Source organism: Camarhynchus parvulus, chromosome 1, assembly GCF_901933205.1.
Source record: "Camarhynchus parvulus chromosome 1, STF_HiC, whole genome shotgun sequence".
Taxonomy (NCBI): Eukaryota; Metazoa; Chordata; class Aves; order Passeriformes; family Thraupidae; genus Camarhynchus; species Camarhynchus parvulus.
Window position 1 is genome coordinate 66,637,981 of NC_044571.1, and position 27,708 is coordinate 66,665,688.

General features: G+C 34.1%; 1 protein-coding gene across 13 annotated transcripts in view; it reads right to left on the reverse strand.

Moving 5' to 3' along the window:
• The window catches only part of NBEA (neurobeachin), a 453,637-nt gene that overhangs the window by 309,845 nt on the left and 116,084 nt on the right, over positions 1-27,708 (reverse strand). For all 13 annotated transcript variants that reach the window (XM_030944908.1, XM_030944837.1, XM_030944889.1 and 10 more), the window contains exons 11-22: positions 23,217-23,325; positions 20,556-20,708; positions 19,652-19,820; positions 11,377-11,456; positions 10,625-10,687; positions 10,419-10,516; positions 8,588-8,680; positions 4,743-4,851; positions 2,552-2,633; positions 2,224-2,347; positions 1,702-1,894; positions 432-1,454 (exon numbers count right to left, since the gene is read on the reverse strand). In XM_030944908.1, coding sequence (XP_030800768.1) covers positions 432-1,454; positions 1,702-1,894; positions 2,224-2,347; positions 2,552-2,633; positions 4,743-4,851; positions 8,588-8,680; positions 10,419-10,516; positions 10,625-10,687; positions 11,377-11,456; positions 19,652-19,820; positions 20,556-20,708; positions 23,217-23,325 — 2,296 coding nt within the window. The remainder of the gene's footprint in view (positions 1-431; positions 1,455-1,701; positions 1,895-2,223; positions 2,348-2,551; positions 2,634-4,742; positions 4,852-8,587; positions 8,681-10,418; positions 10,517-10,624; positions 10,688-11,376; positions 11,457-19,651; positions 19,821-20,555; positions 20,709-23,216; positions 23,326-27,708) is intronic.

Consider the following 27,708-nt stretch of genomic DNA (forward strand, 5'->3'; position numbering starts at 1 on the left):
TCAATTATTTTTTTTACAGTTTACTTCATTTTAAGAAAAAGTATTTAGCCATGGACAGCTTAGAGTTCATAGCACACAAAGAAGAGATTTGAATATTAATTCTGCTAGTTGCTCAGTTGATAATCCTTCTTAAGAATACTATTTTGAACAGAGATTAATGTCCATGTATTTAAACCAATTCATTGTAAATTTTCATTGATTTTTGTAGGAAATAACATTATGTAACTAGTATATGCAATATATATTTTCTATACAGCCATGAAAGATTTCACATTATGGCATTTTCAAAGAAAATGGGCCTGGAAGGTGTATATTTTTCATATAATTAAAGAAATAGACTTCAAATATCTCTCAGATCTCATACTATTAATCTCCCCCTCAGCAATGAGCAGTGATTACATTAGACACACACATAGATACTTGAAATTTACCTGGGTTGTAGTAGTTGTCTGGATCTTCCGTATCTCCTTCCCTGCCTCCTTACCATCATCAGATCTTTCTGTATCTGATATTATACTTCCTGCATCAACATTAGGTACAGTTTTGCTACCAGAAGACTCTGTCTCAAGAGTTGTGGCAGTCATTTCAGCATATTCTAATCCTTTAGATGATGAAGACAAGTCCCTCTCAGAAATGCTATTCATTCCATCTGAAGTGGTGTGAATCTTGAACTCTTTGTCCTCTATTATACTTGAACCACAAGTTATATCTACACTACCTGTCATATGTGCAAGCAATCCCAAATCATCATTTACCCCAAGATGCATCTGTGTCTCTTGCACATTTGGAATGGCAATGTGATTACTTGAAAGTTCAGGAAGGAGTTTCTCCTCCTGACTAGGTATTTTATCAAAGAGAAATGAGGTATTGTTAGTAGAAGGTTCATCTTTCTCATCAGCCAGAGTTATTAATGGACCATTATCTTTTTCCTCATTCTTCTTAATAATACCCACACTTCCATGAACATTGTTTTGCAGCTTCTCAACAGCTGCACTATATACATTATCTAGAAGAGATTCCACTTCTACCAGTGCACCATTTTCTCCGGTTCCCAATGTCTCTGGTGACAAATCCATATCATCAAGTTTTACTTCAGTAGCTTCTACTTTTTCAGCTTTTATATCAACTAAAAGGTCATGAACTTCCACATGCACTCCTCCTCCTCCAGGTCTCTCAGCAGTTCCAAGCACATCATCTGACACCTTTGTAGCCATGAGCAAATCCCTCGTATCTGTATTGACAGGGTAATCTGTTTCACTTTCTGGGCTTTGACTTTGTGAAAGATCTTCTATCTCTCGGATTTCCATTCCACCTTTTGCTCCTGTGGTCTGAGAGGAAAGACCTGAGATGGTGCTCACATTCCCCTTCTTCCCCTTTTTTATGTTTTCTTCCTCTTGCCTTTGATACTCTTCATACATTTTTGCTAGATATTCCTTGTGAGCTTCATATGTGACCTTAAAAAGAAAAGAAAATTTAGATTATTTTGCTAAATATACGTTAGATTAATTGGGCAAAATGTAGCAAGATTTTTAGGAACATATTAAATGCCGCTTACTAAGTGACAAGAAAAAAAGCCACCTTGACATGAGTAGTGAGAGCCACCAGATGGCACTAAATCACTTTACATCCTATATTGCTGTATTGCTACAGCCTTTGGGAGTTATCAGTATTTCAAAAAAACATCTATGAGCTGTTTCTTACCTTGGAATGGGCTATAGAAAGAGTATCCACCCACACTCTCCAGCCTCCCCATTCATATTTTATTGCATGGTACAAGAGAATACGGAAAATGTTGTAAACCATCTCTGTGATCTTCTGCTCTTCAGAGTTCTTAGGATTAATGTATCCCAGAGAAAACATCCAGTCCTGCCACACTGAACACTGAAGTAAACATCTAAAGTGAAATAATTAGTTCAAAATATATCCAAACAAAGCTTCTTTATTTTAACATTACAATGGTTAAGATGGGAGGAACATCATCTCTTAACATCAATCCAATGTTAGGAATAAACTTTAAAATACTTCAGTATGAAAAAATAATTAAAATATACTACAGAGAAGAATCTAGTATTAGTTACTGAACTAAGAAATGTTACCACAAATGTATTAAGTTTATTTTAAATGTATTTAATTTACCACAGACTCTAAAAGTCTACACAGAATATAACAAATAACTATTACCCAGAAATCAATGGGGAGAAAATACTATTTGTATGGACGTACCTTCTGTTTTCACGGCTATTACTAAAGAGTTTTATCATATCAGATAAGAACAAACGTCGAACTTCCATCAGCTCTGCACTTGGCGTGGAGTTTTTTAACAGCGTTGCCACCACCTTAAGAATCACTTTGAAAGAATAAATTAGTTATGTAAAGCACTTTACCAATGTTTAAAAAAAGAAATAATTGCTAACAGCCATTAACGTAAGAGATAACTGCAACCCATGTGTATCTAAGATACCTGAAGGAATTGTTCTCACTTTCTGAACCATCATTTCAAAAAACCTCTCGGCGACACATTTATCAAACAAACATAATATATTGTCCTTACTTGGATTCTGAATTTTCACTGTTGAATCTGGCTCTGGATGTGGTTTATGAACAACTTGGGTGCATACTTGTTCTGTCAAAATCTAAAACAGAATATTAACTTCCTTTTACCATTTTTAATCAAACACTACAGTATTCCTTTGTTCATTTTAAAATTTGTTAAGAACATTTAACATGGCCACATGCAACATGATATTAAAAAATTAAGTAAAATACTTTAAATCTTGAAAACCAGAATAAAGCAATTCCTCTATGCAAGGATAAAGATTTTCATGGTTGCACTGTAGCTGATTAGCTAAACTTTGAGTTTGTTACCTAAATATACAATAACAGTATTTTAAAGATATTCCAATCATATTTCTCATATTTTTATACATTCACACATCAAATATCTTTCACAAGCTACATACATCAACAATTATTCTCATATGTTTCATCAAAACCAAACCAAATAATTCTTAAAACTGGGTTTTATTTCCTCCGGCTAGCAAGGAGTAAGAGTTAGCATTCTGTAGGAGTAATCCTGGGACTTCACATAATGAGGAAGACAGAAGATTTTCCTGTTGCTTGACTTGTACCTGACAACCTAATTAATCTGTATTGAGGCAACACCACAAACCTTTCACACTGGGATACCTGTCACTGGATGTATATATGCAACTTTATTTTTTTAAGAACAAGCTAAAAATTCAACTATATCAACACAGAAAGCCTAAAAATTCAATGACATCAACACAGAATTCTCAGTAAAGAGAATTCGTAAAGAGATTTAGAAAAGCTACATTCATGTAAATGTATTTCAAAATTGAGTAATTTCACTAGCAATATTTATTTTAAAGAACTTTAGCTCTCTCATTAAAAAATAATCAAACTAATATCAGTCATAAACACAGAATCTTAGAATAGGTCTTTATATATTGATGTTTAAAACAGAATGCAAATATGCCCTTACTTTATATGAGAGAACATGGAAAATATCTGTTCCTTAGCATCAGTTTCTTAGCAAATCTTCAGTACTTAGACCACTTAACCCCTTCTTTTCTCCTCTCCTCGGACTATTTTTTTAAATGTAATTGTCTATGGATGCTGAATTCCATGAGGACTTTGATTTTGTCAATGAGTTATGCATTTTTCTGAGAATACCAATCATAAGAAGCTTTCAGAAACCTGAATGCAGGAACTAGACTCTTAGGGTCAAATGGCCAAACCATAAAAGGTAATGTACAATAAAAAGAACTTGGATCTAAGTCACTGGCAAATAGATGATGTTTAGGTTTTTACAATCATAGGAGAATAATTTTCTACATTACTCAGATTTAGAACCCTGAAAACCAAGCACTCCTGTAGTTTCTTCTTTCTTTTCTGGAACCTACCTTGAGCATCTAGTCATTAAATCTATTTGTGACTAAAAAAGCACTAAAAATCTTTTTAGTGCATAAGATTTTAAGAAATTGCAAGAAATTCTGTTCTAAGTCACCATTTTAGTATTAATTGAAGATGACACATGAGTTTTATGTGCACAGGCATGAAGACATGGGTTACAACCAACGTGATGTTCTTGATATTTTGCTTTTACAAAATTGTTCATCGTCAAAACTGAAGCTTCTACAAGAACCTGGTAGAACAGCTGAATGCTGTGGGGTCATACTTATTCGCCTCAAGCTGTACCAGCTACATAAAAGTGGCTGCATTAGTTATCATTTAGCATGGTTAAAAAAGGAAAAAAACCAGCACTCTTCAAAAATTTGTAAATGTAAAATGAGTGACATAAAAAAGAAAAAAGAAAAGAGAGGCATCTGTGACTTCAGCATTTTCCATTTCAATGAAAACAAACAATGAATAAGTATGAGCAATTGAAGGTCTGCAGTATCTGGCTCGAGTTTTGGTCTGGTTTTGGTTTTTGTTTGGGTTTTGTTTGTTTGCTTTTTTTGTGAAAAGTGATGAACATCCTAAGGAACGGGATCTCTTCTATCAGAAGTGGAAAGTTTTATAGAACCTATGTAAAAATTATGACATTGTTAACAAAAATATCTAAAACATGGTAAAATACATTGCGAACCAAGAAGAACTTTCTCAAAATTTTTTTAAGTTTTTCTCAAAAGTCTTGAGAATCATGATATTATGGAGCACACATATTTTAAGTCATGCTTTTTACAGCAGAAACAACAATCTTTACATTTAACAATTTGTACCTCATAAAGTGTGTTGTATGTTGTAACGGTCACTGTGTTTGTGTGCAGCATCAACCTTTCTCCCAGAAGCGTGAAAAGACTGTGAGTATGCATGATTTCAACCTTTCTCCTATAAGAGAAAATAAAAACATTAGGCATACGTCAAGTATGACGAGCATTTTAAATAAAAGCAAGATAAAATCCAGAAGCCGAATATTTTGATGCTGTACTAAAAGGCTCTCAAGCTTGGTTTTTTATATATATTTAAGATATTTCCCACAATTAATGCAATTGTACAAATATACAAAGGCTCTCAGAAAACAATATTGTATTTAGGATTGGCTTTTGTAGTAAAAAAAAAAATCCCACCATTCTCAAAGCCAACTCCTACTATCGTACTCAGGTAAGAAAGTTCAAGATGTGCGCAGGTTGGTTAAAATGTTATCACGGAAGAACACGACTTTTGTCACATCACAAGAACTTAGGACAATCCAGCTTATATTTTCCAATATTTATCACAGAATTGGTTAGGTTGCAAGCAACCACAGTGGGTGATCTGGCAAGCCTCCCTTAGATTGCTCAAGCAATCTGTATCTGTTAATACTAATATATATATAGGGATTTTTCAGTATCACCCTTCTTCTTTATATATCATTCTCTCATGAAGACAGAATAATTAAATCCTGGAATAACACGTTGCAATGAAAAAGTAATAAAATCCTGAAAAGTTATGAAATTCTACATGATTGAAGTGTATTTCACATATGGAATCCAAAACTACTCAAATCTTTAAAAAGTGGAAAAGGAAGCAGCTCACATGAATGAACTCCCCTAGTCCTAAATCCCACCATTTTAAAATAAGATCTAACATAATAAATAGAGTAGTCCTCATATTTTGCATCATTAAATTTACCTACTACTATAATGGATATGAAATAAAAATGATTTTTCAAAATAAATAATAATCTTTATTAAAGCAGCAGAAAAAATTTAAACAGGATACAGTAAAGCTTCTAAAAATGTTATGCATTCAAAAGCTAAGAAACTGTGTTTTCATGATTATCAGTGAAAATAATACAAACTATATAGGTTCATTCTAGAACTTCTGAAATTAATAGATTATTTCATAATTTTCAAAGTAAGCGCCACAAAAGAATGGTAAAAATTTATAACAGTGTGTACTTTTGTGTGCACAGAAGGGAGTTAATGAATTAAATATGAGAAAACCTACATGTATTCAACCTTTTAAGGTATGATTTAGCAGATAGAAGTAGAAATCCATTAGGAGATTTACATGTGTGGGTAAAACCCAAAAGTAAGCAAGGGACTATTATTTTAAGTGATGCTATGGAAAGAATCAAATATGGCAGAGGAGGGAAAAAACCAGGATTTTGTCAACTGCTAAGGTTAGACAAAGTAGTCTATCATCATAGATCACAAAGAAAAATCAGTTAAGTTATTCAGGCTCTCATGTAACACATCATGGTCATTTCTGAGAATCAATCACTTCTACTCCATAGCTCCATCTGTGATACATGTATATATAAACTACAGCAACAGTAATTGGTTTAGTACCTACACATTTATTAGTAATACTGTATTGCTTTAGATTTCATAAATCACATAACATGTCTTTATGTGATTCTGCTTCAGTGTATTACTATGCAGTATCTGTTTCCTGTACTGTGAAACAGGAATATAAGTACATTGTAATGTTTGTGGTTGACTTCCATTTTATAAAGTCATGTGCACACATATGTATGTGAACAAAAAGGCACAAGCACTAGCTGTAAAACATGAAATGGAAGGGCGTATATACTTGCTAAAATCTACATAAAATATGCACATTTGCAGATGTTCCGAGGTCTAAAAATTAAAAAAAAACATTGAAAGTTACACAGAGTATTCAAGGGGATTTCAATCACTCCAATTACATGAAAAATAAAGTTAATTTTTGCTAAGTACATATGTTCACTCAACAATGGAAATTGCATTGATATATCCATAATTGCAAGTAGATGTTAAATTAAAATTTCAGCTTCTGAAAATTCTCTTTTCTTTTCTTGTAACCATAGAATCATAGAATATGCTGAGTTAGGAGGGACTAACTCAGGATCCCACAAGGATCACCGAGTTCAACAACTGGCCCTGCACAGCACCATCCCCAAGAATCACACGTGTCTGAGAGTATTGTCCAAATATTTCTTGAACTCTGTCAGGCTGGTGCTGCGACCACTTCCCTGGAGAACCTGTGCCAGTGCCCAGCCACCCTCTGAGTGAAAAACTTTTTCCTGATATCCAACCTAAACCTCCCCTGATTCAGCTTCATGCTGTTTCCTTGAGTCCTGTCACTGGTCACCACAGAGAAGAGATCAGTGCCTGTCTCTGTTCTGTCCCTCATGAGGAAGTTGTAACTGCAGTGAGGTCTCCCCTGAGTCTCCTCCAGGCTGAACACACCAAGTGACCTCAGCCACTCCTCATGCAGCTTCCCCTCCAGGCCCTTCACCATCCTTGTTGCCCTCCTTTGGACACTTGCCAATAGTTTAATGTCGTGCTTATACTGTGGCACCCAAAACTGCCCACAGCACTTGAGGTGAGGCCGCCCCAGCGCAGAGCACAGTGGGACAATCCCCTCCCTCACCTGGCTGGCCATGCTGTGCCTGATGCACCCAGGACATAAGTTGCTACTTGATTTTCTGGATAAATATTTTAAACAAATATACTTATCTGGATACAACCAGGCTTCTGACAAATCAAACCTTCATCTGGTGTGTCATACTTAATCCAACTCCTATCAATGTGAACGACTTTTACTAAGTAATGTTTGAAAAGTCCTTGGAGATTCTTGAGTGGACTATCAATTTGCTTTATTAATTCCCAGAACAGTATTCGACTTGCTGGATCCCAAAGGAAAAATCTCACTTAGAAGCATATTCTCAGCTAACTGACTCTCAATTATACAGTCATACTTTATTGATCTTACTGAGAGAAAAGCATTTCTAGCAATACCACACTCTGGCTGGACTCCTACCTCCTTTCCTTTCAAATGAGGCTTACATGATGAAGTCTCTTGTGAAGCATGTGGATCATTTTTATAATACACAGCCTCCCACTAAAATGCCATTTTGGGCTAATCCCAGCAGGGATCTTAGCACCACATGTAGAAGGGGAAAAATGAGCAACAGCAGGCTATGCAGCACTGCATGATTGTTAGTGCCTTCTTGACACTATAACATGGAAGATCAGACTAAGTAAACCCATTTCATGACATCAGGTCTTTTTAAATGGGAATATTTTGTGCTGCCACGTTTTCTCAGTGAGTATTTCTTGCACAGAGATATGTCCTTACCACCTTTTTTAAACACCACTTGCTTGATGTATCTGCTTTTCCTTCTGAAACATTCCCATGTCAATAAACTGTTCTATTTCATTTTTCCCATCCTTCTAAAACTATTTTTAGAAATGCTGCCCTGAAAATTTTATTGCAATGACACTGATGATTCCAGAAGCAAATTTTAGATCACACTCATGTGTTTCCTGTTAACTTTAGCTGAACGTGCAATATATGCTATAGGAGGTATTTCTGGAAAATGTTTCTCCCTTGTTTCAAGACTTTACTTTCAGCATACCTTATATCTGTAAGACAACCAATATATTGTTTCAAACATCATAGTAATAGCAAGTTAACTGAAAAAAATTTATCTGATTTATAAAGCTAACAGTGCACAAATTATTAATCAGAAAATCTAATAAAATTTGAAGTTATTTCTAAAGATTGACAAGGAATATACAATAATCATGACAAAAAGACAAGAAGAATTGTGAACTTAAATACACCACTACAAAAATTTTAAAATGACACTTACTTATGACCCAAATGTTTAAGAAAATATCCAAGGACCTTCAAAGCTTGCACCCATATACTTTCACTTTTGGAAGCCAATAACTTATAAATTACTCTAAAACAGAAAAAAATATTAAAGCTCAAACATCACATACATAGGTTCTATCACTAAACATCCCATATATGGCTTGTATTTCATGGGCAAGAATATTTATTAAGAAATAAATAAATAAAACCAACAATTTACACAAAATAGGATTTACTGAAAGAATCAAGCGCAGCATAAGAGTTTGATAATGAATTATTGAGGTTGGGAACATGGTGTAGTTTGGTTCAGTTCAATGTTTTATGATAGAAAGTAACTTACTATACTTCTCTCTTGGAACAACGAAATAAAAGACAGCCTATGCAGTGGAAGCTTAGGACAAGAGCAGCAGACCAGAACACATTAGGTCATATCCTGGAGTACCTGGATGCCAGTGAAAATCTCCTTTCATTACACCTTCTGTTTTTAAATCCTGGACAAAAAAATGTGCCCTCAAATACTGGCTAATCTAATTATTAAATATTTAACTAATATGGTAGGTTTAAGCACAAATTATGCAGTCTTTCAGAGAGGAAACCAGCCTTGATCTGAAGTCACCAAGCCCTGAACTTTTCTGCAACAAATTTTTGAATTTATACTTTAGTTTCCCTTTAAAATTAGCTTGGCTTCAGTTTTTAGTCATTATTTCTAGTCTTTTTCCACTAAAGAGTGCTTTTTCAGACAGTATCTTCCTCTTTTGAAATTACTTCTGCTATTACCAAATGAATCCTGGGGCTTTTGTCCTCTGACATCCAAGGCAAATGAACATCTAATTTGATGTAAAGGCTTTCGAGTGTTTTGTTTTGCTCTCTAAACTCTCAAAAGTTGTAATTTTGTGTATTCTCTACTCTTCTACAACACAGACTTTCAAACATAAAGACTGCACCATCAAACACTTCTAATATCAGTACCACAAACGTTACATAAAGATGTCTCCAGTCTTCCAGATCAGACTTACCTTCTTTACAAAAAGACAGGAACAAAATTCTGTTTGAATGCAAACTATAGGCAGAAAGCAAAGTCCTAACCATGAGTCTTCCCTTCAATGAGCATTATCATTTAAACAGTTTTAAGTACATATCTTTGTACAAAGATCTCAGCATTTAGGCAAAATGGAGGTGGAATCTATCAAGTAGTAGATAGTATGGGGCTTTTTCCCTTTTACAAGCCCTTGCATTTCCTAAAGTATTCTCAGAACAGAAAAAACCCAACATGGTAAATATTAGATTATCAACATGAAAATTATTAGTCTCCAAAAAGAATTATATTACCAAATTATGCATAACCCCCACCCCCAAAATAACACTTTTTTTTTGGGAATCATCAGGTATTAATTTTACAGATAAACAGATAAACACATTACTTCCACTTTTTTTCAGACAGAATTTGAGTGGCTAGGGCATGATTTCTTGTTTTCCTCTTGTTCTCTCCAGATTATGTTAAATATACAAAGAAAGAATAATTAAAATTATTCTGAGACTGATACATGTGTATTTGATGCATCTTGTTAACTACACATTCAATTTGAGATTGAGAAGCAAATAAAACAGTGCGGTTACTTTGAAATATCATAATGATAATCTTAAATGGAAATACTGCTTTTCCTCCAACATATTGAAATCACCCATTTTGTCAAAAAATAAAGCCCAAGTAATGAAACTGAAGCTTAAAAGATCAGCTAGTGTGATATTTATGTGAATAGGAAGCCAACTGGGGAGTCATGATACTGGAACTACATTTAAGGTACTTTCTCACTTCACTGTCTTACCGTATCCCATTTCTCTGATCGAAGGCGGGAATCATGGATGCTGGATGTTCGGACATTAGTGCCACCAGCAGCTGCAGCACATCATGAATATTTTCATCCTGTATGACAAGCACCAATGTTATTCTGCAAACTAACCTCAACAACAAGCTTCCCACAGAGCTGGTACAATTAGTCGCAATAAAAGGTAGATAATTACAGAAATGTACCTCATGCATTGTTAATAAGTAATTTAATATGCTCTGCAGTTCATCTTCTTTCACTCCTCGATCCTGAGGGGGAAAAAAAAGAGCTGTTACTCAGAGAAAATACATTCCTCAGGCTTGGATAAGCAAACCTTGGACCCAGTAAAATAATTTTACAGCTTTTTTATTTGAACCTAAAAGACTACATTATCTCTATCATTTTTCTGCTTTTCTTTATCATATTGGCAATTCAAAACAGTATGCGGTCAGATTCCTTTAGTGTGGGCCCTCAGATACTACAGACTATTACTGTTACTCCTACACTTTGTGAGACAAACTGAAAACCAGTATTTTCTGTTCTAATCTCAAATGGCAGAGTATCCCTCAAAGAGCAGCATTCATAGCTGTAACAGAAAGAGTCCTACAACATTTCTACCAGTGGTAGAACCAACAAGAAGGATAAAGCAATCATTAGCTTGACAACTGCAATTATCTTTTTCATTTGACCATTTTCATTAAAAAAATTTTAAAATATGACAATTAATTAAAACATATATATTAGACATTTAATAAAATATATATGGCAGAGTTTTGTGAGGTTAATAAGAAATTTTGTATGGATTTACTGCTTCTCTGTTGATGAGAAGGATGTGCGTGAACATTAACCAGAAAAAGACACAACACTGGACAGGTATTAACGATTTTCTACTATGAAAGATACTATTACAAGTATATAACAGATGTCAATGTTTTCATTCTAGAACAGACCATTTTACCTTCAATATAAGTTGTTTCAAGAACAGAAGCATAAACGCCCTTAATGATATGATTTCTTTCTGGGAGGGCCGAGGACCATCTGGAAGAAACAAAATATAGCACTTTAAAATATAAACTAATTCCTTTAATCACTGCAGCTTCTTAAGGAAATCACAGTTCCTACAACAGATTTAGTACTCTACTCTTATATAAAAGTTCATATTTGCAAATGATATCATTTATAACCTTTCAGAATCACATTTTTCAACACAATATATTTAAATATAAGTGATGCTCCATTTGAAAAAAAAAAGAAATCCATATAAGGTTTTACATAGTTTTTTAAAAGAAACAGGAAGATGAAAGATAGTAATAAGGTGATAGTAATAGACAGCAGTAAGTGATAGACAACTTGGAATGACTAAACCACTATGTTAAATACCATCTGAATGAAAACCAACAGAGAAAGGATTTCTGAAATACCAGTGGTAGCCATTACTTGTAGCAGAAACTAAAGCCATTTAACCAAAGAGAAACTACTATCTAAAGAAAATATTCTATTTAAACCAGGAAAAATGCTTGATGAAGTACATTATGAAAACAGGAATATCTAAAAAAGCCAGACATCGAACAACTATAACAATTTGAAACTATTTCTATTGTATTTATCACTCTCCTTTTTCATAAATATTAAAGTTGAATTGGAAATTCTTTTGTTACGCTCCTGCTTTTCAGACAGTGCATGGCATAGAGAGGCTTAAATTTTGTACAGTAAAAATAAATGCAACTTAAATTATTCTTCCATCATCCATTTCACTTTACAATGATAAACACAGATCAAAGTTTTAAAAATGTCTATGTCCCATTATTATTTCCAATCCAGATGAATACAGCTTTTTAATGAAGATTCTCTAATTGTCTTTGGTGATGCTTTTTGAAGTGAAGCCACTGCTTTACACACAGTAATTCAAGTTTGACAAGGCAAAACCTTAAGGGAAAGTATATTTATTTCACTAGGAGGAAGAAAAAGAATGGCTAATACACTCTTCCCTGTTCAGGAGTAGAAACAGGAGAACTGTGTACTCTTCAGAAAAAAGCAAATAAATCTCAAAAAGCAAATAAATCTCTGGTTGTTCCACTCCACTCACAGTTTGTAAGAATACTAAGGGTATTGCAGTAAAAAAGTTTATCAGCTAGGCTTTAAAGATATAAGACTAGTCCATATTAATAGTGGCATCAAAAAACATCTGATTTCCACTGTAGGAACAGAAGTAATTTGATTTTTTTTAATACTAGATGCAATTATATTAAATATTGCACGAATTTTTAGCAATGGTGTGCTTGTTTTCAACAAGCCATTTTTATTTAATAAATATATAAATATGATTTTTTTATATCATTTAGATATTTCCCCCACTAATTTAAAGGTGGATTCAATTTCCCTAACTGCATCACAGAAGTTTCTTTCTTTGTACCCTCTTCCCTCTTACACCTTATTGGGAATCAATATCAGACAATATCTGACAACCAGGACTAAAACAAAAAAAATTGACATTTTGTCTTTTCTGTAAGTAAAGTCTCTGTCATTTCTGAAAGACAGTAATTATGGAAACAGAATACAGACAATGGGAGGTCTGCAAAACATTTCTATAACAGAAATTGGAAGGACATGTCAAGAAGAAGATATCCCAATGTAACTGGGAACCTCTTCAAAGACACACCGAGTTTTATTCTACTTCTTCATGTGCCTACTCATTTCCCTGGAGACGTGTGACAACCTTGAAAAGGGTTCTCCAACATGCAAAGGAGACCAAAGGAGTTGTTGCTTGCAGGCTGTATGCCAAGCAGGTAAAGTGTAATTTTCCCTTCTCTAGTACTATTTATTCCTTGCATTTAAGTTGGGTGAGGAAGCTTCACTGCTCTAGAATCAGAAAATGGGGACAGCTGCTACCCAAAAGACTTAATTAGTTTCAAAAATTAGTTTCAAAAACTGGCAAGGAAAAATAAGGCAGGCTGGAGAAACTGGAGGCTATGTAATTACCAGACAGCTACAAAGAATACAGCAATATGATGTAATGATCATCTGACACAGACTGAAGAGAATTAATTAAATGGGAAGTTCTAAAGCTAGTTAAAGCAGTTTTTTCCACTATAATTTTTATATCATCACAGTTTTGTACTTCATTACTAATTAAATTACTTCATTCCTAGTTGAAGGTTTATTTAAAAAAATATATTATTGACCAAACAATGGTGTATTTTATCCTATAATTAAAAGAGTATAAATTAGCCACACATATACCCAGGCAAAGAAAGACAAGTGGATCTTGTTTTTAACTCAAACATTGCAAAGTAGTTTTTTACTGTTTATTAATCTTTGTGCCCATCACTGTATATAGAAAATTCAGTGTCACCATTACTCAGACCCTGATAGTCAGCGCTGCTAAAGACTAAAACCAATCTCAAATTAGATCAACTATGAAGATGATCCTTTCAAGATCTGGCACAGGAACCATAAATGCCTAATACGAAATAATCACATTCTTTTTAATTGGCAAGAGAAAGGATGCCTCCCTTATCCCACACGAGGATGAGTCATTAAAGAATTTCCTGCTTTTAGATTTCTTTATGTATGTATTTTTCACAGAGCCCATCATTTGCGTCAGATTTTTAAAATACACACTCATAATAAGAGTTAGCCTGCTTTACCCAGACAAAAATAAATGAAAAAGTTATAATTTTATGCAATTCATCCCTGCAGCATAGAGAAATTATAGGGGCATAAACCAGAAAGTAAATAAGAGGAAATAAGTAAACACATTCACAGAGTTAAATACAATCAGTACTGCTGTAAAAAAAAAACCAAACAAAAAACCAAGGGAAAAAACCAAAACCCCCCAAACTGATTGGAAGCTTTAAATAACAACAATAATGATTTCTAATTCTGTCTTTGAAAATAAAATTGTGTTATGAGTTCTACCAACAACCAAATGCGACTTTCTTCCATCTGTTTTTTTTTTTTGTATGTAAAAAGCATGATTTTTCTACTCCTTAAATCAATAAAGCATGATACTGATAGCAGAATCTGATCTCCACATACACATAAATAACATCACATGATATGTGGATCACAGAGGACCTGATTTTCTCTCTGCTGTAAATCTAAAAACAACTGAGTTCCACTCTAACCCAGCTCTCAAAATAACTCTGTGGAACTTTTTCTATCTACAAAAGCTACAGTTTCTTTATTGTCATAAAATTTTTTGTAATTCCCCCTTCAACAGCTCATGTTCAAAAATATTGGATGTGAAAAATATTCTTGAAAATTATTTAGAATGACATAATTTGTACTTTAACCACCATGCACTCTCAATAAGGATGGATTCATGATACTCATAAAGTTAGCACTCACTGAGAGTTTGAAGTAGCACTTACTGAGTATGAAGAACACAGCAAACACCATGAGAGAGAGAAATGCTTGGTCTCTCATTCATGAACTAAACCACACAGTTAAGTTGGGAACTTAAATGCACATTTCTCACACAACACAGGCTCCCCAGGGGAGTGATCACAGCACCAAGACTGTCTGACTTCATAAGTTGGGACAATACCCTCAGGTGCACAGAGTTACTCTTGGGGTGTCCTGCACAGGGCCAGCAATTGGACTTGATGATCCTGATGGGTCCCTTCCAACTCAACATAAAATCAAATAATTACAGAAAGAAGCGATACATTTTAAATAACTTTCTCTCCATTGCCTGCTTTGTTGGCTGTTTAGATACTGCAATGGCTGGGAGATCCTATTATCCCTATTCTGTATGATTTAACAAAAATATTAAAGGTGTGCATGTGGCAAATCAAGGTAATAGCTATAACCATAGTCTAAATGTAAAAAAAAAAATAAAATTTAGATTATTTTATTTGGAAATTAGCTTGATAGTTTAGGCTCTTTGTAAAAATATTTGAAACAAATAACACCAGAAGAAAAGTGTAACTCATGATTTTAAACAGACAACTTGTCTCCACTATGTGGATTTACATGTAAAATGTAAAGCTACTAATTACAGACCAAGTTGATACTTTTACACTCTGAAACAGTGTTTCCAAAACCTCAGAACAAAATGGAAATACAAATATGAATTAGTATGCTGAATCTAAGAAGAAATGCCAGTGTGAAACAGGAATTTAATAATAAAAGATACAAAACCAAATTTAAAATAGGTATCTGAAACTTTAAAAAATTTTATTAAAATTCATTTTAAAAACCTCATTTATACCTCCCATTTTAGAAGTTGATTACTAGGAGAAGCAAAAGAAAAACTTTAGCTTTTTTAAAAGAAAACAGCATTTGCCAAATGGGAAGCTTCAATATTAAGCTCCTTTGGCTTTAAGTGCTACTAAACTGTCAGAGCAGAAAACTCACCCACTTTGTGTTTTATTAAGGCAGGGGAAGGCAATAAAACCCTGAAGCAGAGTAACTGTCAGCAAGTAGTAGTAAATCAAAGTAATTATTAAGTAATATTAAAAATTGTTTCAGGATCTCCACATAAAAATGACATGCCTAGAAGACAAGAAAACATCACACTACTAAAATGTCCGCATGAATAAGCTTACTTCCTAATATGACAGCAAATTATTTGAAGGCACTTTAGCACATGCAGTCAAATTTTAGATATTGGCATGATTTCCAGTAAAGACTTCTCCAGAAAAGTCTCATGTCAAGTCAGCCTAGAATTTCAGCTGCAATTTTCTCACATGAAGACATTTTTCTGTTTCATACATTAAATTAATGTTTATAGAAAATGGGTCCTATTCTTTGATTTGGAGATTTCAAATGCTGCTTAAAATGCAGCAACATTAAATTTCACATAACTGTATTTTTACACTGCAACTTTCTTACTTTAACAAATTTTTTTATACATTAATCTACATTTCAACAAATTATAAACTTTCTGGCTGCCGACAGGCTAATAAAAATTTACGTGAATCCAAAGTCCTGGAAGAGTTACCTTTTTTGAACTATTGGGATTGGTGGAGTTATGAGATGCCGAAAACAGAGGTGAAAATAGAAAAGCCTTAAGCATAATAACTACAGTTATTTCTAGGGCTGCATTCTATGACTATAAGTTGTCTGAGTCAACCAGACCTACACTTAATGTTAAAAAACCATCTGGTAAAGAAAAGTGATGTAATATCCAAGTGATTAAAAATTTTAAAATATTTTCACGAATTTTATCAATTGCTAGCAACTAATGTGGACATCATAAAACATCTTTTATGAAATGAAGTTATTATAAAATTAAATTTAGCAACCCATCACATCAGAAATTGTTATATTTTTCACAGTCATTTGCTTGCAAATCATCACAGTTATTACAGCTCTATTAGTCAGAAGCAGAAGTTGTCTGTGAAATAATAGCAAAAAATCCCAGTGCATATTTGCATGGAGAAAACTCCATAGCTGTGCTGGGTTTGCTAAGTCACTGATCCTGCTCTCTGACAGGCTGACATTCTTCAATGCAACACAAGAAAAGCCACCCTTACAATAGAAAAGAAACTACTAGTTCTTTGCATTTGTATCAGTTACACAGGGCCTTCTGCAGGAAAGAAGGAAGAGGATAAGGAACAAGGAAGAAAGAAGAAGGAAGATATTAAACTTGCAAATAGTCAAGTTTATCTATAAATCTAACTAACAACAAAATGAGAAAATTCAGATATAGTGGATCATAATATGTTTTCCGAAAATATGCATGGCCTCAGTTTATATAACACCTTCCCAACTGCTGTATGAAGGCCTTAGAAATTTTGATTTTTGTTGTCAAACTGCTACACCAGGCACCCACTAATTTACACTACCTGATTACTTTTCAGGGACTGACCTGGTTGCCTTCCAGGTAAAATAAGAATCTTGTCTGGAACTGACACAAATGAGAGGAGAATGTACTGTACTCAGAATGAAAGAAAAGGTAGGGATGTAAACCAGCCATATCTATGCTTAATTTAGAGTTAACTGATTCACATCTCATTCCTAATTTTGTATCCTTGTGTACCTCATGCCTTCTGTTCAGATTTTCATGAATATATTATATATTTTTTGAAGCTATGCAACTGGCATTACACATACAAATACCCCAAAAATACAGCTAACTGCAAAGAGACAGATCTGGGCAAGATGAAAACAATCCATACTTCCTACAGAAAGAAACGTCACTGACTCCACAAAAGGGCAAATCTAGCCAGGGGGAAGCAGTCTGCAATACATCTTCAAAGTGTTGTTAGGTAGTAGTATCATGACCCAGAAACACAGCAATTATTTTAATTTAAACCAATACAGTAGAAAAAAAATAAATAATCTCAACTATAACAAATAGACTGTACTATCAGACTTCCATTCTCAAGCTAGTTGAGGAATTTTCCATGCCTCTGCTTAGCTATAAATATGGTTGACACCTGAAAACCTCACCTCACCACAACAGCTGGGTATTCAACAATCACAAAGTAAATAAGCTGATCATCTGAGTTTTAAAAATCCCAATTCCTCACTGATCTCAGACACAGTAATTTGTCCAATGGTAAAACTGTGCCTGCGCAGCATAGCAGTGTAAACCTCAACAGAGAAGATCTCTAAAAGTACAAATCCTGATAAAGCCACTCCCAGGATAGGATTTGGTTCACCCTAATTTCAGACATCAGCAGTGTAGCTCCCACACCAGACCAGCTTCTAACCACCCACCGAGGTTAGTGGAGATCCAATCAATAGAGGCAACGCAGTCTAGGAAGCAACTACATTTCAAACAAAGCATTTCTCAAGTGCCTGTCAATTAGAGGTAAGATACAGCTTCCTAAACACATTTACCAGTGTAAAGTATGCAAAATATCTACCCAAAACAAGCAGTTTTGGTGTTGGATACACAGGAAACCTGCACCCCACCAAGACTACAATGATACTAGAAATTTGCATTAAAGCAACTGACTCCTGCATTCCACTGTGCATTATCAGCAGACATCCAGCTCAGAAGGAGACATCTTCACTGCAGGCACCAAAAAAAGAAGTTAATTCTATTTTGGCAGCAGGAATCCAGAATCAGCGTAAGTGGATAATATAATTTATCACTGACAAAGGTTTCAAGCTAATTAAGTAACCAACCCAGGTAATTTTCATTAACTAGGATTTCAAAACTTTCATTTAAATGAACAGAAAACTGTGAGCTTTTGTTAAGTTTAATAATTTCCGAAGACTACTCTTCATCTAATATTATACTATGCAAGAACTATAAATGTTACCCAAGATCCTACTGCAGCTCTTTCTGTGACCTTCAACACCTTCATTGCCTATTAGGACACCTAATCTAGGAAAAGAATTGTTACTTCCAGTTTTGTTTATTAAAAAAAAAAAAAAATTAGGGAAAACTCTATTCATACAGCTCACTTACAAAAAGAATTACCCAATAACTAATGTGTTAGATATGTCACACTCTTGAATATTTGGGTATGTGACAGTACTAAGAACATTCTCCAATTATTCAATTTCTCAGCATGACAATAATAGTAACGCAATAAAAATAATTAATATATTCTCATTTATCAGGTATTTTTTAAGAGACTTTCAGGCAAATCCTTCCTGCTTTACAGAAGTAGATAGCTAAATGTAATGGCATTACAGACAAAATATATAGGATTAGAATGATCTGCTCTGCTTAATACACATCTGTAACATGCAGCATTCAAGCAGTATTCACTATTACATTTTGTTGGTTCTGTCATTCAGTACCTTCTGTGCTAAGCTAAGTGCATCACTTTAAGCAAAATTAAATAAATCTCTATTTTATAAGGACAGAGAAAAAAATATTATTGAACTGGAAATACAGTTTCAGAGACCTGTGCAGTGAAAACTAGAAGTTTCCACTCTGTTTTCAAGGTCACTTAACACTATTAATCACTCAAACCACACAAAGATTTCTTTGCCATATGAAATACATGTAATACTTCCTCTTTATTACAGAGGAAGAAAAATCAATCTTTTTAATATATTTCCTAAAGTATGCCCACATAAGTATATGCTATGTGACTGGAAACCAGAGTTGGAATCTTCTGGGAATACATATAAACATAAATTATCAGCATGAGTTTATAATACAGCAAAAAGTATTTCCATAGTCCTTCTACTGATGGCCATCAACTATTGCCATATATTTATCTCCTTGTCTACAGATCCAAGGAGCTTTCAGATATTTGCATCGCAAACCTTCCTACAGGAGAAATGCTTATATTTTCTTCCTCGTGTGTGGCACTTACCCAGCCCTTTGGGAGTGATGCCACTGCTGTCAGCAGGGTTGACCACCCAGTAGTAGTATTTCAGCGTGTGCATGAGCTGCAGCACCGTGCCCACTCGCCGTATGGTGTTATAGATCGTGGCAGTCCCAATGAATTCAGCTGACAGGTAGGTGTACAAAGATAGCTGCACCTGGGGAACGAAATAGTTACCCACATAAATGTAAGCTCTGCATTGGCTACTTTAAATTGTAGGGGACTTTCTAGAATAGGCTTTGGAAATGATACAAAAGACTGAAAAACTAATTACAGCTCAGCTTAGGGCAGGGGCTGCACTGGTACCTAGGAATGATTTAAGTTAAGATAAACATATTGACTCGCTTTCTCTTCTGACTTTTCATGCAAAAAGTATATATCTTCAGTTTTTAGGACAATGCCACTTTTTGCTTTGGTTCACATATCTCAACTATGATTACTCAGGAAAACAAATAATTTTTACTGCAGATGAATGATAACGTGTTAGGGATTTTATCAAACTAGAATACATAGTTTGCATGAAAATGAGAGCTTACATTAATGTGTAACAAAACACATTTTACCTGCAATTAAAAATACAAAATTTGATGCTTGATTGTAGGAAAAACAATATAATGCAATTACTGGAAAAGGGACTGGGTTTCTTGAAACAGTCTTTTCACAGAATCAGACAGAACCTTTAGGCAACAACTTAACTGCTTTTAGGAAATTATAAAAGACATTTGAGTATATAGTTAAGCAGTGTACAGACTTCATGATCTAAAATCATTGTTATTACCATGCTTATAAAACAAAATCAAAAGAGAAAAACCAAAAGTAGAATGTTGTAAAAGAATACAGGTATTTAATTTTGTTGTAGGAGAGTCACAACATTATGCCAGTGTACCATTACCTTTGCAGGGGTGTGTATCCAGATGGCAGGATTGAAAAGGATGTGATCACATAATTGCTTCAGTAGAGGTGCTCCATGAGATAATCCATCCAAATATTTCGCAAATGACAGAAATTGTTCCAGAACTGCTCTGGTTATATGAACTCTGGATGACTGGGGGAAAATAATCAGAAAGAAAAAAGATAAAGAAAAAAATATTTTTTTAATATAATTACAGCAGAACTATGAAGCAGTATTTTCACATGGCTCATCATGACTAAATACATTCAGCTTGCATGTTTTAATGTGATTGAATATGAAGGCAGTTTATACTTTATAACAATATTAATGGTCTTTCTAATGGCTATATTTAACAGGCTAAAATATTCATCAATAACTTAGTTTTTCGGTATTTTGCTTAGTTGGGTTTCTTTTCATTTTGAATCCGGTCAGGATCCTACATTTTACAGCACAATTCTTCAGAACTTAATCTGAAGTCCTTATCTCCTCTTAAATTAGTGTCTTACTGAAATTTGGTGTTTCAGTGTGTAAACACACATTATTTGGAGACTTGCTTTTTTTTCTTAAACTTAAGTAGGTATTTGAAGGACTTGGGTTCACGGTTTCCTCAAATTTCAGGATTCTTTCAGTTTCACAGCATATGCCACGAAATCACTGTTAAGACCTGCTCCTATGTAGTAACATGGCCTGAGGACAAACTTCTTTGTATACTAAATTAACATGAATAATAATATGAAAAATAATAATATTAATAAATAGTAAAAAACTCTAAAGATTCTTCTCCTTGCCTTCTCCACAAAATGTCAAGCACTGGAACAGGCTGCTCAGGGAAGTGGTGGAGTCACCATCCCTGAGGTATTTAAAAGATGTGTTGATGCGGCGCTGAGGGACAAGGTTTAGTGGTGGACTTGGCAGTGCTGTGTTAATAGCTCGACTCTATCTTAAAGATCTTCTCTAACCTAAATGATTCTGTGCTACTATTTTTCAATTATTTTTAATGCTGTAAGTACAGTCTGGGAATATAGAGATTTATTATTTTTAGAACTGAAGTCTACTGTCAGTAACACAAGTGCAACCTAGATGCTGTATTTCCTTTGGCTTGTACATGAAAATTCACAATAAATAATCTGCAACTAATAAGAACAAAAATGCTGTTTGGAAGTTCAAGTAAAAAAATTATCTCTCTCTTCTCTAAAGTATTTGATTACATGCAAATAAACAACAGATACAACAGATAATTTACAAATAATAAAATTGAGACTAGGAAACGAAAGGATGTTTTCCCACCATGTGTGCCAACTGAACATAAGCATATATTGAAAAAAGAGAACAAATCCTTTCAAAAAACTGCAGCTAAGTAAATATAATGTTAAAAACCACCCAGAAAGCAACATATGTTTTAAGAATTATGCTCTGATCAATAGAAATCCTTTAAATACTCACATGCCCAAGTCTAATGAACATAGCAGGTGTTAATTAGAAGAGCATGGAAACTTTTTTTTTTAAATCATGTTGAACATTCTAAATCAATGTATTCCATGTGTATAAACCATAATGCTCTATTCAGGAGAAAGCCCTCCATGAAGGCTCACCAGTCTGCCTGTGTAACTCACCAAACCAAAGCTAACAGCTTTGTAAGTTCCTTCTTGCTATGGCACAAGAAAATGTAACCTTGGAAAAAAACATCACCTTGGGCTAGTTCTTTGAAATTGTAAATCACACTTGCTTAGCAATGAAAACAGAAGCACAGAAAATCTGCTTTTAGGTATCAAGTGAAGGTATTTCCCTAGCACAAAGGGAACAGAATGAGAGAAACTACTTATCATTCTTCAAAATTCAGAACATTTTTGAAAGGCAATATTATGATTCTTATCTTCTGCTTAAAAGATTGCTATGCTGACCTCATAGCAATAAAAGTTCAATAGTAGACATGCAAGAATCATGAGCTTCAATCATGGGACCATCACTATTTTAGTATAGCTGACAGCAGTTTGCTCTCAGATTATTTAGATTATTAAACCCCAGTAACAGGGTGTCATGAGGCAGGGAGGCAGGTGATGTTCCTCAGACAACTGAACTGAACTTCAGGTTTGAGATAACTGCTGATCGTGCCTGAAAAAGAGCAGTTACAGGGAATGCCCCTTGCAGGGAATGCCCCACCAATTTTTTTCAGAAATTAAATTTTGTTACAGGTTTTCTTTTTTAAAACACAGGAAAACTATTTTAACAATTTCAGAATTTTCACAGAAGATTAATTTAACTTTTACTAACCTGCATACACACACACACACACAAAAAACCCCCTCAGTTATGACATTTCTGCTTTGTACAAACTAGAAACAAGAGAACTTTCCTAAGCAAGTTTGGGGGGGACAGAAAATGCAGAAATGTAAATACTTTAAAGTGATTCACAAACAGATCTAAAGTAAAAACATAAATAAGAGAACAGAACCACCTCAAGAAAATTGGTTATTTGAATACTGGGATATAAGAGAATGAGGAAGACAAAGAGTCTCCTGTTGACAACTTAAAAAATATTTTTAATTTGCAATGTATGTCACAAATATATTTTATTCCACCAGACATTTGATCCAGGTGATTGAAAGTACCACAATGACAGTAGAAATACTAAGAACAAAGATAAAAATCCTCCAAACGTACCTTTTCAAGGAGATAGCCAATGACTAGAAAGCCTTTTCCACCAAGCATTTGCTCTTGCATGGCTACTGAACTCTTAAGAAGCTCAACCAAGAAAGCCAATAGGGTAGCACTGCATGTAAAGAACGAGATTTTTTCACATTAAAACGATTGCTTCCTCAATAATCATCAGCTAATAAAGGAATAGAAATAGGCTTAAGTTGGTGAACAATTCCTTAAAAGAACACAAATATTATTTTTCCTGTTGGAAAATTTCTCCAGTGATTTTTCACATATTACAATGGTAGGAGGGGAACTCCAGAGGCTACAAGTCCACCCCAGCAGTACCATTAAGTGAACTGTTCAGAAAGTACAGGGAGGGAAAGTGTTCAGAAAAGATTACAGTATAGAAACATAAGAGATATGAAAGACTTCAGGGGATGGAATTGGCAAGAAAGTGAAGCTATGTTATGAAAACCAGCAGTGGAAACACATGACAGATCAATCCACCATAGGGAAAATAAATCATAATGGACTCTAGGGTGATGAGAATAAAACAAAAATACAGCCATCTGTTGCTGAAAAATCAAGAAGAAAGGGAGAAAGAAAAAAGAAAAGTCACAGGAAGGAAGTATTTAAAATTACTTTTCAAATATCTCAAAAAGGTAGATGACAGAATGTATTGTAGTGCATATACAATGCATACGTAAAGTCATTATGTCTTTTCTAAACATTAAATAGATGTAACAGTTCCTAGCTGTACAGACAAGTGTCTGCACCCATGAAAGTTCTCACATAGGTAGTAGGCACAGGCAAGAGTGAAAACTGTGGGTTTTGCAGGTATAAAACAGAGACTTAAATAAAATATCCAACCTGCATTTGATACATTTCAACTTTACTTACTGTATCTAGTCATCTAAAGGTTCACTTGATCTTCAAATAGAATCTTTATTTTGAAATAAATGTTGAGATTGGTTAATCCATGCCAATCTCCAAAAAAATAATCAAAGTGCTGAGGAAGACAAGATTTATTCTGTTTGTTGAGTAAGGCTGCCATGCAAAAGAACAGAGAGTAGCCAAAGTACATGCTGGGAACATGAAATAGTGCCTTGTCTTTCTTCATTGTTGAATGGTCATAATAATCCATCTAAAAATCACATACAGACTGCTCCACTGTGTCAGCAATAAAAGAACACAGATAATATCCATTTACAGTACTCCAAAGCTTTTATCAAAACAGCCTTTCAAGCTGTCACATCAACTTCAAACCAGATTACATGCATCAATTTTTTCTTACCCCAGACAAAACTTTCTACTGTATTTGTCATCTAAAATAAGAATCTAATCATTTTTACTGCATGAAAATCCATAAGCAGCTCACATAAAGTGTTGAAGATTTAAATTAAGATTTTTTTAAAAAATTAAAGAGGTCACAGAAAATTCCATTTAGATACATCTATGAGTAACCTTATGACTTAAGTCAACAAGCAATTATGCATAAAGTCAAACAGCATACATCTTTGCAGAATTAGAATTCAAATTACAATAGCAAATACTGTTAATATTATATTGAAATGTTAAAAAATATTCTTAAAATAGATTTTAAAGATTTTTGTACCATATACAGATTTAAGTTCATTTTCTATTCTCGGAAGTACTTTGTCAAAAGCCTTTAAATTTATCACAGTTTACTTGTTCATTCTATGACTTTAGATGTAAATTCATGGGCTAAAGTTATTCTTATCTCATATCAATACAATCTCTATACAACTGTTAGAAATTCTGATAGACTCTGAATGTAAGTTGTAAGACACACTGACATAACAATAAAGATTTTCCCTCTTTCCTTCCATTTAGGCATACATAAACTACAAGTCAACTCAGAAATCATATGTGACGAGTTTATACATAACCATGCCACAGGCACAGAAACAGACAAGCTGGTTCTATGTAGGAAAGACTGACTTTAAAAAAAAAGTGTAGTAATTCACATGTAGCAAGTGCCCAAATATCTCTTTTTAGATATTAACTATCGTTATGCTGGCTATGGCTGAACTAATTAATCCTGCCTGCCCATATTACCTCTGCACAGAGCTACTTAGCTGCTACTGCAGAGAGATGCCAGTGATTCTAGTTTCAGGAAAATGTATTAATTTAGGCAATGCCTTTGTGAATGAGCTATGCTTTCACTTAATTCCAAAATGGCTTTTAACATCTATTGATCCAGACACATAAAGATACCTCAATCAGCTCTGCAGAGTCAGCTCAGGTCTGCAGGCAGTAACTCTGACTTCTAATCCTTCTGCATTATCCAAGATTGCCACCATAAATAATAGAGTTGACTGCAGTATATAGTAATTCAAATCTTGGGATAGTACACATGAATGCATCATTACACCTTCAAGCACATTAAAAAAATCCAAGTACCAGAAAATGCAGCAGTTACAGAGGACCATCTGTCAGGCACATAGAGGTGCAATGAAGTTTGAGATGAATACTGTATAGAACCACATTATTGATAAAAATTAACATAATAATTGAATATAACTAGCAGTTTGCCCACATTATTATGCAGGAAATCAAGTAAGTAAAAGATCTGTAATATTTTAACTCATAGAAGAACTATAAAATCAAAACGGAAGTTTTTAAAATTCTCACTGCATGTGTGGTACTGACAGTATTACTACCTGAAGGTGATCAGAGATAGGCAGAAAACAGACTACGTGCTGTCTGTGGGGTTGGGGCCTATTTTTTGGGAATTTTTTTTGGGGAAGGGGGTTGGGAATTGTATTGTATTTATGGCTTGGGTTTTGTTTTGTGGACTTTTTCCCTCAGAGAGGTTGCTTAGACTTAGGTGAAACTTCCTTTTTGGAGGAGGAGAGGGGAATGGAAGTGCATTAAGTAACAGCTGCTGCACACAACACTGGTTTCACATGTAATGTTTTTCTCCTCACATATTATGCCAGAGAGCATCTGATCTGGTTGAATTCTCAGATAAACTTTCCCAGCCTTTTCAAAACTTCTTTTCTCCCATATTTTCAGACTGACCTCAAGAAATGTGTATCTAGATATAAAAAATCCATACTGAAGTAATGTATTTTTCTCCTCTATATTACATTCTAAGAATTTAATCTGCCTAATTTAGAGGACTGTATCCAGAACTTTCAACAATTTCTAGGGATACTCAATTTATTTTTTCACCTTGGCAGCTAAACACAAATTAAACCTGAAGATTTGAAATATGAAAATATTAATCAGCAGAAACAGGTTGCCAAAATCATTCTTTTAAAAAGGTTGTTGTTGACAGAAGGAAAATAATATTAATGAGAAGATTAAGTTGAACAATTTTTCAAACAGGATTTAACAAACTTACCAGCAACTAACATGCATCAGATTGCAGCACAGTAATTGACATTACACATTAAACATGTAAATTTCTGTGCACTGCCACACAAAATTTCTCTCCATTCTTTCCTACTTTCAACACCTCTAGATATAAAGGATACTTCAGCCCATTCCTACATCTCTTCTATATCATGCCTTTCCTAGAACACATCAGTTTGTCTGCAGTGGAGCCAAGATACAGATAGAAAGTGAAACTAAATATGTCAACCAACACTAGATCAGAGAACTATGATAATTACTGAAAGTACAACTAATTTCTGGGGAAAAAAAATGCAGTAGTTTTCCATTATTAAGAACTAGGAGAAAAAAAAAGTGACAGACTAAAGCATGATGATGCAGTACCTCCAGTGATTATGATACTGTTTAGAAGTACCTTAGAAGTCAGGAATTTGCACCCTTAGGATAAAAGTGAAATTTGCCTTGGCTTTTTGTTTGGTTTTTTGTTGTTGTTGTTGTTGTTGCTGTTGTTGCAGTTCTTTTATTCTATTTTATTTTTAAACCACTACACAGATCAGTTTCTCTAGACTCCTCCTTCCCATGATAATTTTCTCTGTCACATTTGCCTTAATATAAGTTTCATCTTGGATCATGTATTACAAAGTTATCTGTACAAATTACCTTTACAAAAGGCACCTTTAGCTAAGGTAAGCATGTTGCTTTGGAGATCTAAGTATGATTATTAATTACAGACAATTTAACTTGAAGAGTCTATATAAAAGCAAATAATACAGGTATTTGTTTTGTCTGATTCTCTTTGGGAAAGAATACTTTATAAAGATAAAAATCCTTTATTTGCATTTTCAGCTTCTCCAAAGTAATACAAAAAGATTGTATGAATAACTCCATCCCAGGTGGTTATTATGATAACTATTGGAAATTAATCATAGCATAAACAGATAAAATAGTATTAAGGAAAATCATACACCAACAATTAATGTTTCCATGAGCTACAGCTATGGCAGCTCTCTAAAGTGTTTCTTTAACTTCCAGTTTAAATATGTTTTTTCATTTCTGTAAGCTTGTTGAAGAGAAAGGCGAAGGGATTTCTTTCTTATGCCTTTTCAGTTGTTTTCTCATAACATGTGATGAAGCTAATAAGACCACTAATCAG